The 12,118-nt window shown below is 40.6% G+C and overlaps 1 protein-coding gene across 1 annotated transcript; it reads left to right on the top strand.

Moving 5' to 3' along the window:
* The first annotated feature begins 6,120 nt into the window (after positions 1-6,120).
* Positions 6,121-11,743, top strand: nucb2a (nucleobindin 2a). The gene is made up of 13 exons (XM_062384838.1): positions 6,121-6,238; positions 6,596-6,730; positions 7,823-7,930; positions 8,019-8,151; positions 8,284-8,387; positions 8,476-8,661; positions 8,818-8,908; positions 9,018-9,076; positions 9,155-9,247; positions 9,585-9,674; positions 9,794-9,964; positions 10,370-10,430; positions 10,524-11,743. The coding sequence occupies exons 1-13, from the start codon at positions 6,134-6,136 to the stop codon at positions 10,742-10,744; spliced, it is 1,557 nt and encodes a 518-aa protein (XP_062240822.1). The 5' UTR covers positions 6,121-6,133; the 3' UTR covers positions 10,745-11,743.
* Positions 11,744-12,118: the final 375 nt, after the last annotated feature.

Raw genomic sequence — 12,118 nt, 5'->3', positions numbered from 1 at the left:
CCTATAGACATTAAGTTTTAATTTGTAGAGACAAACCTTATGACGCAGAAATATATATATATATATATATATATATACAGATTTGTCACTGTAGCAGAGCTCATCTGCAGGTGTGTGTGCCTGTGCATAAATTGTCCTGGACGGTTCAGTTGCAGTTTGTCAGGCTCACGTCACCTTGACTGCAGTCACACTGAGGACAGAGAGCCTCCCCGGCCGTGACAGGTTACAATAATGCTTACACGGCATCAAACAGACCTGCCCAATTTACCAATGCTGCCCATTAATTTCACACAGGGGCTGTGTGAGGACAGGAAACATTCAAAGTCACAGTAGTGGTGGCACAGTTTTTATTTTGCTGAGCATCAAACACCCAAAGAGAAGCAGGAAGGTTAGACGTCATCGTATCACGCCCTCTTACATAATTACCATTATTATGATTACGTCCATATAACTTTATGTGCTTTAACTGTGTGAGAACAAAAGTTATCCCAACACAGCCATGAAGAGATTCCTCTTGTGTTTCCTACGAGGTGAAGCTTACAGAATTACCTTTGTGAAAGTAAAAAGCTGTGTCAGTTGGCAGGGAGCAGCAAACATCTGCTATAAATATTTGATCTGTGATTTCCATTCCGGGGAGCTTCATTGAAACATTCTCTCATGGTTTAAGGCACTGTACTTCAAAGATAGTGAGAGATAAAACACTTCCTTTCAAAATCCATTATCGTACAGCTGTTGTGCAGAAACCCCTTTGTGGTAAATCTTTTAACGTCTTATCTACTTGACAGAAAAGTCAAAGAAGAAATGGATTTCCTCTGCTCAAGTTTATGTTTCTAACTTTGCATGCAACTTTTTCTTCATAAAGGACACAAAAATGGAAGCATCAAGTATGACAGATCTACAGAAGAGTGACAAATTAAGGAATACATGCAAATAACTAAATATATATAATAAGAGATGCACATGTCTTCATAAAGGATAGAGTAGTCAGAGAATGGGCAGAATCCATTGATGCCTGCATTACTGGACGATAAGTTTTGAATCTTGGATCTACACCTGATCCAATCCCAGTGAAAAAACTTCCACCATCATCCATTCCAGTTGCTAATTCTGGCCCAAAACCTGCCACTTGTTAAGTACGTTGGATTTCCCTGTACACAAACCCACATCTGTATTTTATTTTGAAGGAATAGAGAGTGAATCCTGAGCAGCAGGCGATTGCAACAGAGTTAAAGAAGACACAGTGCTGCCTGTGTTGTAAGGTCAAGCACGGATTGATCGAGCTCTGCAACAGGCATAAATACCACCTGGGTTATTCAACTGTCATACAAACACTTTAAGTTTGATGATATGCGGTGCGGGATGAACTTGTTTTTGCCTGAACCAGTCGGCTAAATGAAGCACAGGGTAGCTGGAGCACCATAAATACTGCAGTGTAATCATCTGGTATCCCAACTCAATTGCTGTTATTTGACCTTGCTATGATTTATTATCATCCCCACAACATACTCATCCTCTTATGCATACTAATTTATTCACATGAATACACAGATATTTTATGCGCAGTCCAGAGAAGCTCTGCAGTATGCTCTCTGCTGCTGCTGCTGCTGCTGCTGCTGCTGCTGTTGCTCAGTCCTGCCTCTCAGCTGCCAGAGGTTCACAATGCAGCAAGGTGACTCAATGTTATTGTCTTCTCCTCAGAGAGAGACTCCTCCTGCTGAATCACGGCTTACAGAGGGGGAAGAGAAGAAAATGTAATAAAGATTATCTCATGCTCCTCTGACTTTCCGTTCTTTAGTCAGGAATAGTTTGGATCCTAATCTGCCGGGCAGAAACCCACAGAGGAAATCAATTACATCTTTACTGAAATGCTTTTTCTTTTAAATTCTCACTTCAATCTCAGCAGAGTAACCTATATAAATGAGTGCCAACCGGATTCTTAAAAAAACGAAATTAAAATACCTCACACGCATCGTATTTAGACTGTGGCCTCCTCGTTTGCAGAGCGTTTAATCATCATATAGTTGTTTCCATGTTGATGACCTGAGGCAATGATGAATCTCCTTCCATTGAGTTATTGAACTGACATCTACAGAGCAGGGATGTAATATTTATCATAAGCCAATTGATGCACAATAAGAAGATATTCATTGTCTTGTTGTGCCGGCTTATAAAAAAGCTCATAAAAACTATTTTGATTTGCCCTTTAGCACTTACATTTCCTGTAGTAGGCCAATACTTTTACAATTCACAGGCGACACATTTATCTCTTTATACAAGCTGCAGTGTTGTGCATGAACGAACGCAAAATAACGCGTCCACCTTTATCAGAACTTTGAACTGAACGCAACTCAATGACAAATAATGAATTTGAACGGTGAACACGTTCATATTGTAGCGTCCTCGCGTACAGACAACAGGAAACCTCTCTTTATGTGTAACTTTATTAAAGTCCAGCGAACACGACACACTTCTTGTTCGTAACTCCGACACTCCTATCATCCACCACTTTATTCTTCACTCCCCTTCCTCATTCACCCTTGATACGCCAACTCATCAGCCAATGAGAGCCTTGCATCCTACAAAACCCTACAGCCATTGGCCTAGAACTGTCACATGCCCCACCCCTACCTGTTCCCTGACCCTCAGGACATTTCAATACTTTCTCCTCAGGAGAGACGCTGTCTAAATCGAATGCTTTCACCATGTCGTTGCTCAGTGCCCGTTACATGTCCGCGATTTAGCCTAACCGAAACCAACTAACTCGACTTCGCACTACGTTACCCATCACTCATGGCACACATATGCTGACCAATCAAGCAACGTATTCCAAGTGTTTTCTTCTGTGGCCAGTGTCTCGGCTCCGAACCACACAACTTGGTAGGAGGAAGCTGCATGGATCAGAGATCTGTTGAGCCGTATAGTGAACGAATCTGGAATCTTCTGTGCGCGCAATTCCTGCGCAATGGGGCTTCTGCGCAGGATGTGTGCGCGCAGTTTTTTTTTTTTAATTACATTTTTCCCTGTTTTTATATTTAATTAATTTAAATTGACATAGTGTAAGATATTTTGCAATTAATTAACCAGTAGCCGGTCACCAGTCACTGGTTATCTTGGCTCGCTGCCTGGCCGGTAATCAGCCGTCCGGACCGCTCCGTGAAGAAGGAGGAGGAGATGTTTCTTTACTTGGAATACGGCCACTTCATTTCTCGGATATACAGCAGGAGCAACACTCGCATCCCCTCTAGGTGGTCCGTCACTTCTCCTTATAAACACACTTTTAGCGTATTTTCCCACAATACCCTGGTGCACTACGTCACACACTACAAACTTTCCTTAAAGGGGCAGGCCATACCTGCAACACAACAGCTGTCGGTCTCATATACAGATGGCAAGAGAAAGCAGAGACGCAGACTCAGCAACTATATCCAAGTTCCGATGCACCTTATTATTATCTGAGGGATTTTTACACACTGTCTGATAAAGATTCCGACAGTAAAGGCAAGGGGTAGTGATGGATTAGGTTTTCTTTAACAAGTTAAGTCTTTCATTCTCAGTTTCCACCTAAAAACTATGAAATGAACTGAACTATGAAGTAGTTCAGAATTTAAATGGTGAACTATGAACGTGAACTATTCATGTTTACTTGTATGAAGTGAACTTTGAACTAGGTCATGAGAGGTTTGAACTTGCACAACACTGACAAGCTTCACCAAACGGCTGCTGGTATAACAGCATCTAATATGAACACAGTTTACATCTTTTCTCTGGAATTATACTTGATAGATTTAGGATTCTGTCATTTTCAGTGTTTATTACCACAATCAGTTATTTGTTTGTAATAATTAATGTAGTTTATATTCATCCATGCACGCATTAACTCCTGTGCTGGGCAAATTTGACCTGTTAAACTGAGTGTGAAGTAGAACAGACGGCAAAATGAACTCAGCCAACACATCACAGCAGCTCTCCCTGGTGGAGAGATGAGAGCTCAGCATGTGATTCTGCACAAAACATAGTTGAAGATCATCTACAACGGAAGTTTTGCCCATTGTAGGCAGCCCAAATCACCTGCGTCTCTATGTGTACAAGTGGGGAAGATCATCACTTGCGTACAACTATCTCCTGTTGTCATCAGCGTGTATGTCATGAACAGTAGTGTGATTACCTGTGAGAACAGCCACAAGGTCCCATGTAAGATCTCCCCATGAGGCCGGTGAGCAGAGACGGGGTGAGAGGTGGACGTGGACCCATTAATCACACACTGCTGCTCCCTGAGTCAAGTAAAAACTGAGATTAAACTAAAACTGCAGTTTGGGGAGTTACACTGCATGTTTTAAACCCTTTACTTTTATTACAGAAAGTACTGATTGAAGAAGAAAGAATGTAATACAGATGATACCCTCATGACCTTGAAATGTCTTAGGTGACATGAGTCAAGCTCAAATATACGTTGAGGTACTTGTGTGATTTAATTGCATGCTACCTCATATTTTTACTCTAAATATTTTACCAGCAATATCTTTAATCATCTTAACAAATATGTTGCATTGCTATTGATTAAATCACCATATGAAATCAAAAAAAATTTCATTTCAGCCATGCAGGAGCAACATTTAAATGGCTTAGTATTTGTGGGCCATTTTGAGAAATAAAAATGTATAAAAAGAAAATAACAAAAATTAAATATAAAGAAATTAAGTAAAGATAGAAAAAAAAATTAAATTAAATTAAATTAAATTATTCCTGCATAGAAGTGGACTGTGCACATCCTGCGCAGAAGCGGACTACGTGTAAGATATTGTTCAATTAGTAGGTGGTTTAAGCCAATTTTAGGAGTTCAGTATCTTGTCTAGGACACTTCGGCATGCAGATGGGGAAGAGTGGGGAAGAGTGGGGATTGGTGATCCTGAACTTTTATTGCATTTAGTGGCCATTTTGGCCATATTCCCCATTTTAACTTTGAGGTACTTGTCCCAGGGCTTTCATCAGATCAACTTCAAATTGAGATGAGTGTCATCACTACAAGACGGAGAACACTGATTTAAAGATCGATTTTTCGTCACACTCCTGCAGTGTTAGTGGTGACAGTTTGACAAGGTTCCTACTTTGGTGCAAACAGGTTATTGAAGTAGAATCAAGAGAACTAGGCACATAATTAAATGGTGTGTAGTGCACATGAGATTTTAATCAATATTATAATTTATCACAAAATTCACAGGAGCCAATTGAGGCACCAGTCTCACTGTTTCAAGTTAGCGCACCATCATGCTTTTAAGCTGTTGTTTCAGGTAAAATAACTCTAATCCATTCATTGTTTGGTTTATAAAATGTATAAAAAATAAAGTGCTTGTTTTATCTGACCAGCAGTCAAAAATCCAACAATGTTAAATTCTCATTTAAGAGGCCCGAGTCAGTAAAGATTTATTAAAAAAAATATTAAAATGACCAATCAATTACAATTATCGCGGCCATCAATTGACTGCTAGTTATCTATTTCATTAATTGAATAACCAAGTCAGTTCTACAGTACTACTTGTTTTTTTGGTCCCTGGGGAAATAATGCAATTGGTAAGTAGAGCTGGGGGTCGATAGGGAGCCGACAACAAATCCTTATCCCAGGGCCTGCCATATCCAGCCATTGGCGCAATAATGCAAAATTATTTTACTGTTGAGAATGTGCTTCTTAATCGTGGTACTTTTGTGCACGTATACTTAAGTAGTTTACCATAGGGGTGGGATTTATGACTTGTACTGCAGGCTGCCACCAGGTGGTGATGGAGACACTTTGGCTCCACTTTTGAGGAGCGGTAATGTCATCCATCTTTATAAGCAGTCAAAGTGTTTCCCTCTTATAAGTGGGGAAGAAAAGAGGGAAACACTTTGCTGGTAAAAAGACACATTTGATCATGTAGCATGATTGTTTTGATCGGATCCATTACAGAGCCCTCTCCCTTTAAACGCCTCTTATCCACCTTACATACGGTTGTCTCTTCGCCGCCGTTCTGTCCAATAGCAGCCGCGGACTTGACCAGAAACACGGAGGGCCCGCCCACCTGCTCCGTCGTCATGCCGCCACGTACGATACGCTGCAACCTAACCTGCTCCTCCGTTTGACTGACGGCTCCGGTGGCCAATGCGACCGACACTTCCGCTCGCACAGTTAGCACGGCCGGCTGTGAGCGAGCTAGCTGCCGACGGGACTCAAGCGGAACAGATGGCGTCCAGGATTCATAACAAAGTCAGTATTTCAGTGACACGCGTTTATTCTGCTTTTCTGTGACGCTCTCGACTTAACGCGGACATTAGCTTTGATGCTGAGTCTGACGACGTCACGGTAGATAAGTAACAAGCTGCTCTAGCCAACTAGCTTCATTGGCTAAATGTGTCAGAGCTAAAGCTTCCTCTGGACATTATTAGCTCCTTGGTCATTAATCTGCTAACTAAGCAGGTTAAACATGTTATTTGAATATGCCGCTGTAGATTGAGTTTCATTGTTTATCTGTGGGACCGTTCGGCATCAAATACTATTTAATAATATGAATCCCACTGTGATGAACATTTGCTTTGATGACAATTGATCTCGTTTCGTGTCCAGATGTGTTGGGTCCATCTCAGCAGCTGGGCTCTGCTGCTGCTCCAGCTCCTGGGCTCGGAGGCAGTGCCCATCAGCATGGACAAGACCAAAGTGAAAGAGCCAGAGACCAAACCTGAGGAGCCTCCAGCCAGTGTGGTGAGAGGACACCACATGACTCATCTCCATGAAGCCTAATAACTGATCTTTAGTGTTACACCCAATGGTCAGTAGTGATCCAGCAACAATACACGTGTAGTATTGGTGTGACGAGCAGTTAGTTCGGGGGCTTCATAGCAGAATATGTACCTGGAACTGGTAATCAGTTTATATCTCTATAGATATAGATCTATCTCTCTATACAGATATCTGTTTCATATTCATTTTGGGGAGTTGGAGGTCAGAGAGGGAACACTGATGGAGTCAAGCAGGCTTTGTTAACATGTAAAAGCTCAATTCCCTTTTTAATGAGCTTGTAATGCTTTTCGAACATTTCATTTTTACATTATGGCCAAAGATTCTATCCATATGAAAGGTTCACACTAGTCTATAGAGATAATTATTCTGGCAAATGACAAATTATTATTTATTTTAAGTGTAAAGACTTCTGAGTGAAGGTGGTAGTTTTTAACTCTGAGCAGAGAATGACAAACATTTTATAAATCCGAGGGAGATCAGTTGTGTGTCAACCTGCTCACTGGGCCTACACCATGTGTAAGCTTTATACACAGTTATATATCTGACTTGTTTTATTGCAATTGATTCAAAATATATTTCGATCATATTTGATATTTGTTCATCGGCCAGCCCTAATTTATACATTAAATCATTAAATACATTTTCAGAAATTAATCAGCAAAAAAGGTTCCGTGAGTTGCAGCCATGACAGTCTGCATTTATGCCACGTTTTTCTTTTACCTGCCTTTTAGGAAGTCAATGAGTTTTGTGAAAGCCTCATTTGAATTGAATCAGTCTATCCACACAAAGTCTCAAACAAATACCATGTAGAATCTGTCTAGAGGCTTAAATGCAAATGTAACCCTTGACAGTCAGCAGAGAACAGCTGCAGGATAATATGGCCTCAAAAAGCAGGAATGTAGTTTGGAGGAATTTGGGTCACAACTTGTCATTTTCTACGTTTAACTAGACAGGAGATCTTTTATGTTAGTCAGCAGGCTATGTCAGCTAATGATACTTTTTAACATAATAGAATTACCCAGTTTGTTTAATCTCAAATTGCACTTTTCATAGGACACTGGACTTCACTATGACCGCTACCTCAGGGAAGTCATTGATTTTCTCGAGAAAGATCAGCACTTCAGAGATAAGCTCCACAATACAGACATGGAAGACATCAAGGTAACTGCAGTTTCTTTTCTTTCGTCTTATTAACACAATGATTTAATCTCACACTGTAAATAACACATCTTTCATCACTCCTCCACAGGCAGGAAAGCTTGCTAAAGAGCTGGACTTTGTCAGCCATCATGTCCGAACAAAACTGGATGAACTGAAGAGGCAGGAGGTAAACCGACTGCGAACCCTGATCAAGGCCAAACAGGACATAGAAGGAGGGAATGGTATGTTGCGCAACAAAATGTATATTACCTTCTGATTCAAATATAAAATAAGAAGTTAAACAGTTAATCAATAATAAGGAAAATGCTAAATCTCAGTTTTTTTTATTATCTAACCACTTTCTCCCTGAATAGACATCGCAGTGGATCACCAGGCTCTGCTGAAACAGTTTGAGTACTTGAACCACATGAACCCACATACTTTTGAAGTGGATGACTTAGATCGACTCATCAAATCGGTAAGGTTGCCAACATGAAAATACAGATTAATTGCATGACATAAACTGTTGATCTGATTTTAATTTCTCATTTGTCTGCTGCCTAAAGGCAACCAACGATCTGGAGAACTTCGACAAAGACAGACACGAGGAGTTCAAGCAGTATGAAATGATGAAAGAGCACGACAGACGGGAACACCTGAAAACACTGGACGAGGAAGAAAGAGTGAGAGAGGAGGAGCACTATGAGGAGATGAAGAAGAAGCACGCAGACCACCCTAAAGTCAACCACCCGGTAGGTCAGACTTTATCATCAGTTACACTTCCTTGAGGACGTGGACACAGATATCTGCGGACACCACGGATGTAAACAATCTACCGTTATGTAGAAAGTGGATGTGCTTTTATTTAATCTATCGGTAATTCTAATTATTAAGTTCACATGTTACAGGGCAGCCAGAATCAACTGAAGGAGGTGTGGGAGGACGCTGACGGCTTGGACCCCGAAGATTTCGACCCAAAGACCTTTTTCAAACTGCATGGTAAAAACTTTCTTTAACCTGTCAACTGTCTAAGACTTTGATAGATATTATGTGTCTTCAGATAAAACAGAAAATCATGCGTTCCCCCGTGTCTTTCTCTATAATGCAGATTCCAATGGAGACGGCTTCTTTGACGAACAGGAGCTGGAAGCGTTGTTCACCAAAGAGGTAAATCCTCGGCAGGTGAAAATGTGTCATGTTTCAGGGAGCCACCTTTGCACTGACTGTTGGTCTTTGTTATTTTAGTTGGAAAAAATCTACGACCCCACCAACGAAGAAGACGACATGCTGGAGATGGAGGAAGAGAGGCTGCGTATGAGGGAACATGTTATGAACGAGGTAGAGCAGGAGACTTTTTTAATAATGCTGCTTTTCTGTTTCTCGTGTAGACGTTGTTTTAAGAAATGCATTTAATGAAATATTGATGCATTAAGTTTATCGTTAACTGGAACTTCATGATCATCTTTTCATGTGGACAGTGGTGCCATCAATGCAAAGGTCACTGTTTTTTGAAGCTGTTTACATAGAGAAACAGCAAATAAACAGCAGGCTTTAAATATTCATATAATTAGAGACTTCCATCTGTTATTTGTTGTTTTGACTCTGCCAATGCATAATGATAAACTTGAATACATACAATCTATGATTACAATCTCTCCTCTTGTCTCCCTAATAGGTGGATTCTGACAAAGACAGGCTGGTCTCTTTAGAGGAGTTCCTGGTTGCAACAAAGAAAAAGGAGTTCTTGGAGCCCGATAGCTGGGAGGTGAGATATACACTATTTCAGACTTCATCATGTTGACATTATTTCAGAGAGATTTGAACCTTTTCTTAAAACATGTGGGGCTGTAATGAATGGTTCCCCCTCGGCTTTGTGTTGCTCAGACCCTGGAGCAGAACCAGGCGTACACAGACGAAGAGATGAGGGAGTTTGAGGATCATCTTGCTCAGCAGGAACAGGACCTGAACCTGAAGGCCGTCGACCTCCGGAAACAGAGAGAAGAGCTGGAGCAACAACAGGAGCAGCTCAACGCACAGAAAATAGAGCTGCAGCAGGTAAACAGGCACTCACTGCTACCTGAAATGACAAGGGCCGCTAGAGAAGGCTACTTTAACAGAGAATGAGGAAACTGTCCAAACCGAATGTTTGAGGTTTATGATTTTTCATGCTCTATCACGACAACGGATTGAATCTTTGTAAGTTGAATGTAAAGCTGTTTTCACACAAGTACGGGAGCATTCCACCTGTGAACGTGTCTGACTCCATGTGAGAGGCACCAAAATGTTTGGGAAATTTGTATCCGGACATTTTCTGGAGTCTGTCATGTCATGTCTGGAAAAGTGATATGTTCTACAACTTAATTTTCCTCAACCAGGTTGGATTTTTATTCAAGTTATTAAAATGTGACTATCCACTGCACTGTATGTCACAAAATCTGATATGAAACTTCTCGGTTACAGGCAGTAGAGCACATGGAACGGTTGAAATCACAGAAAGTAGAACCCCCTCAAGAGGTTCATGGTAAGTGTCTACTGCACTATTTCATGTTTGTTAGATAGTTCTTAGATTTTACAGGCTGAGCTCTGACAATGTAAAACTGTGTCTTTGCTACAGTTGAAGGAAATGCTCTTCCAGAGGTAAATCCAGTGGACAATCAGTTGCATCCTGAACTGGAGGCTCATCCACAAGAGCATCAGCCTGCAGCTCAAGATGCAGCTCAGGAACTCCACGCACAACAAATTCAAGACCTGGCTCAGCACGGCCTCATCCAGACTCGCCAGGATCTGCCGCCAGGCCACCAGGAAGCTGCTCAAAGCCAACACAACCTCCCGTAACAGCTTTATCAGAACTTGCAACACCAGACTTTTGCAGCACCTCCACTCTAGCGTGCAGAGGAGAAGACCCTCCCGAGTTTCACCAGTATGACTTCGGAGTCTGGAGCGAACTCGAGATGAAGGAAAGCAGCACAAGCGGAATCCCTGTTGAATGACACCAGTGTTTGATAATAACTGTAATCGTTGGATTCATGATGACCAACTGAGGACATGCATCTCAAAATGTGCTCTCTTAGTTGTTTGATGACGTTAGAAATGATCCAGAATGTTTGGTAATGCAATCAATCAAAATATATATTTTTGTTGAACTTAGTCGACGTGCTGTCGGCTGTTCAAACTACAGAACCTCAAAATGCCACTGGCTCCACTACCTGATGGTTTTGTTGCAGGAGCTTCTCAAATGTCCTTATTGTGACTCTTGTTTTCTGACTTGACTACATAGAAACATCCCTAAACCTTTTAGATAGAGGTTAATTTACACGTGTGGCTTGTGGTGAAATGCTTCACTGGACTTTTTCAGCCATTTTCTTTTTATTTGAGTTTTAAGATTTTCTATCATTGCATTTGACCTGGAAGAAGAGGCACTATTGAGATTTTAATGAGTTTACAGCAATCTGATTCCATAACAGGAACAATTTCAACTGAAAAATAAAGGTTACAACAAACAGGCTAAGGATGATGTTATAATCTACAAGGCTCCAGTCAGGTCTTTGTCCAAAAGTATGAATCCAGTTCTCCCACAGTCCTTTCCACTGAGGAAATCTTTTAAAAGACTTTTCCACTCCACTTTGTTGTTAAATTAAAGTCTCAAGGTTGTCGAGATAAGGAAAACATTTTAATCATCCAACAAATAACTAACATTTTCCCCTAAATCCTTAGCACTGCAGATGATTAAATAAAGCAGTCGGTCACAGTTTGGTTCTACCAATAATTTGTGAAACAACCTTATCATACAGAAAGAACCGTTGAACCTCTGAAAAATAAAATTTGTTCTGTTCACTCCGCAGTAAAATTGGCATTTTAATATTGCCTTCTTCATACATGGATGTGTGTCATGTTTATTTATGATCTGATCCAAATTGATCATTCATTCTAGTTAACTTAAAACTGTTTTAATGTTAAGCCTTTTTATCAGTTAGGATTTAAACAGAGTATTTTTGATTATTTCCACTGATTGAAAGTTTTTATTAGAAAAGGGTGCATATTTTTACCAGTGACACAATCAAAATACAACAGAATTTTAACCTGTTTAGGTCAAAGTCTCATCAATGTTTTTTTAATTACTTTATATACACACATTACAACTAGTAACTTGTTTTAATGTGAATGGCCAGTGTATTTTGCACTCAGTTCACATCAACTCGTGTCTGGCTT

The sequence above is a fragment of the Platichthys flesus genome, chromosome 1 (assembly GCF_949316205.1).
Source record: "Platichthys flesus chromosome 1, fPlaFle2.1, whole genome shotgun sequence".
Classification (NCBI taxonomy): domain Eukaryota; kingdom Metazoa; phylum Chordata; class Actinopteri; order Pleuronectiformes; family Pleuronectidae; genus Platichthys; species Platichthys flesus.
The sequence above is the reverse complement of the archived record's forward strand: the minus strand, read 5'-3'. Positions and strand labels throughout refer to the sequence as shown.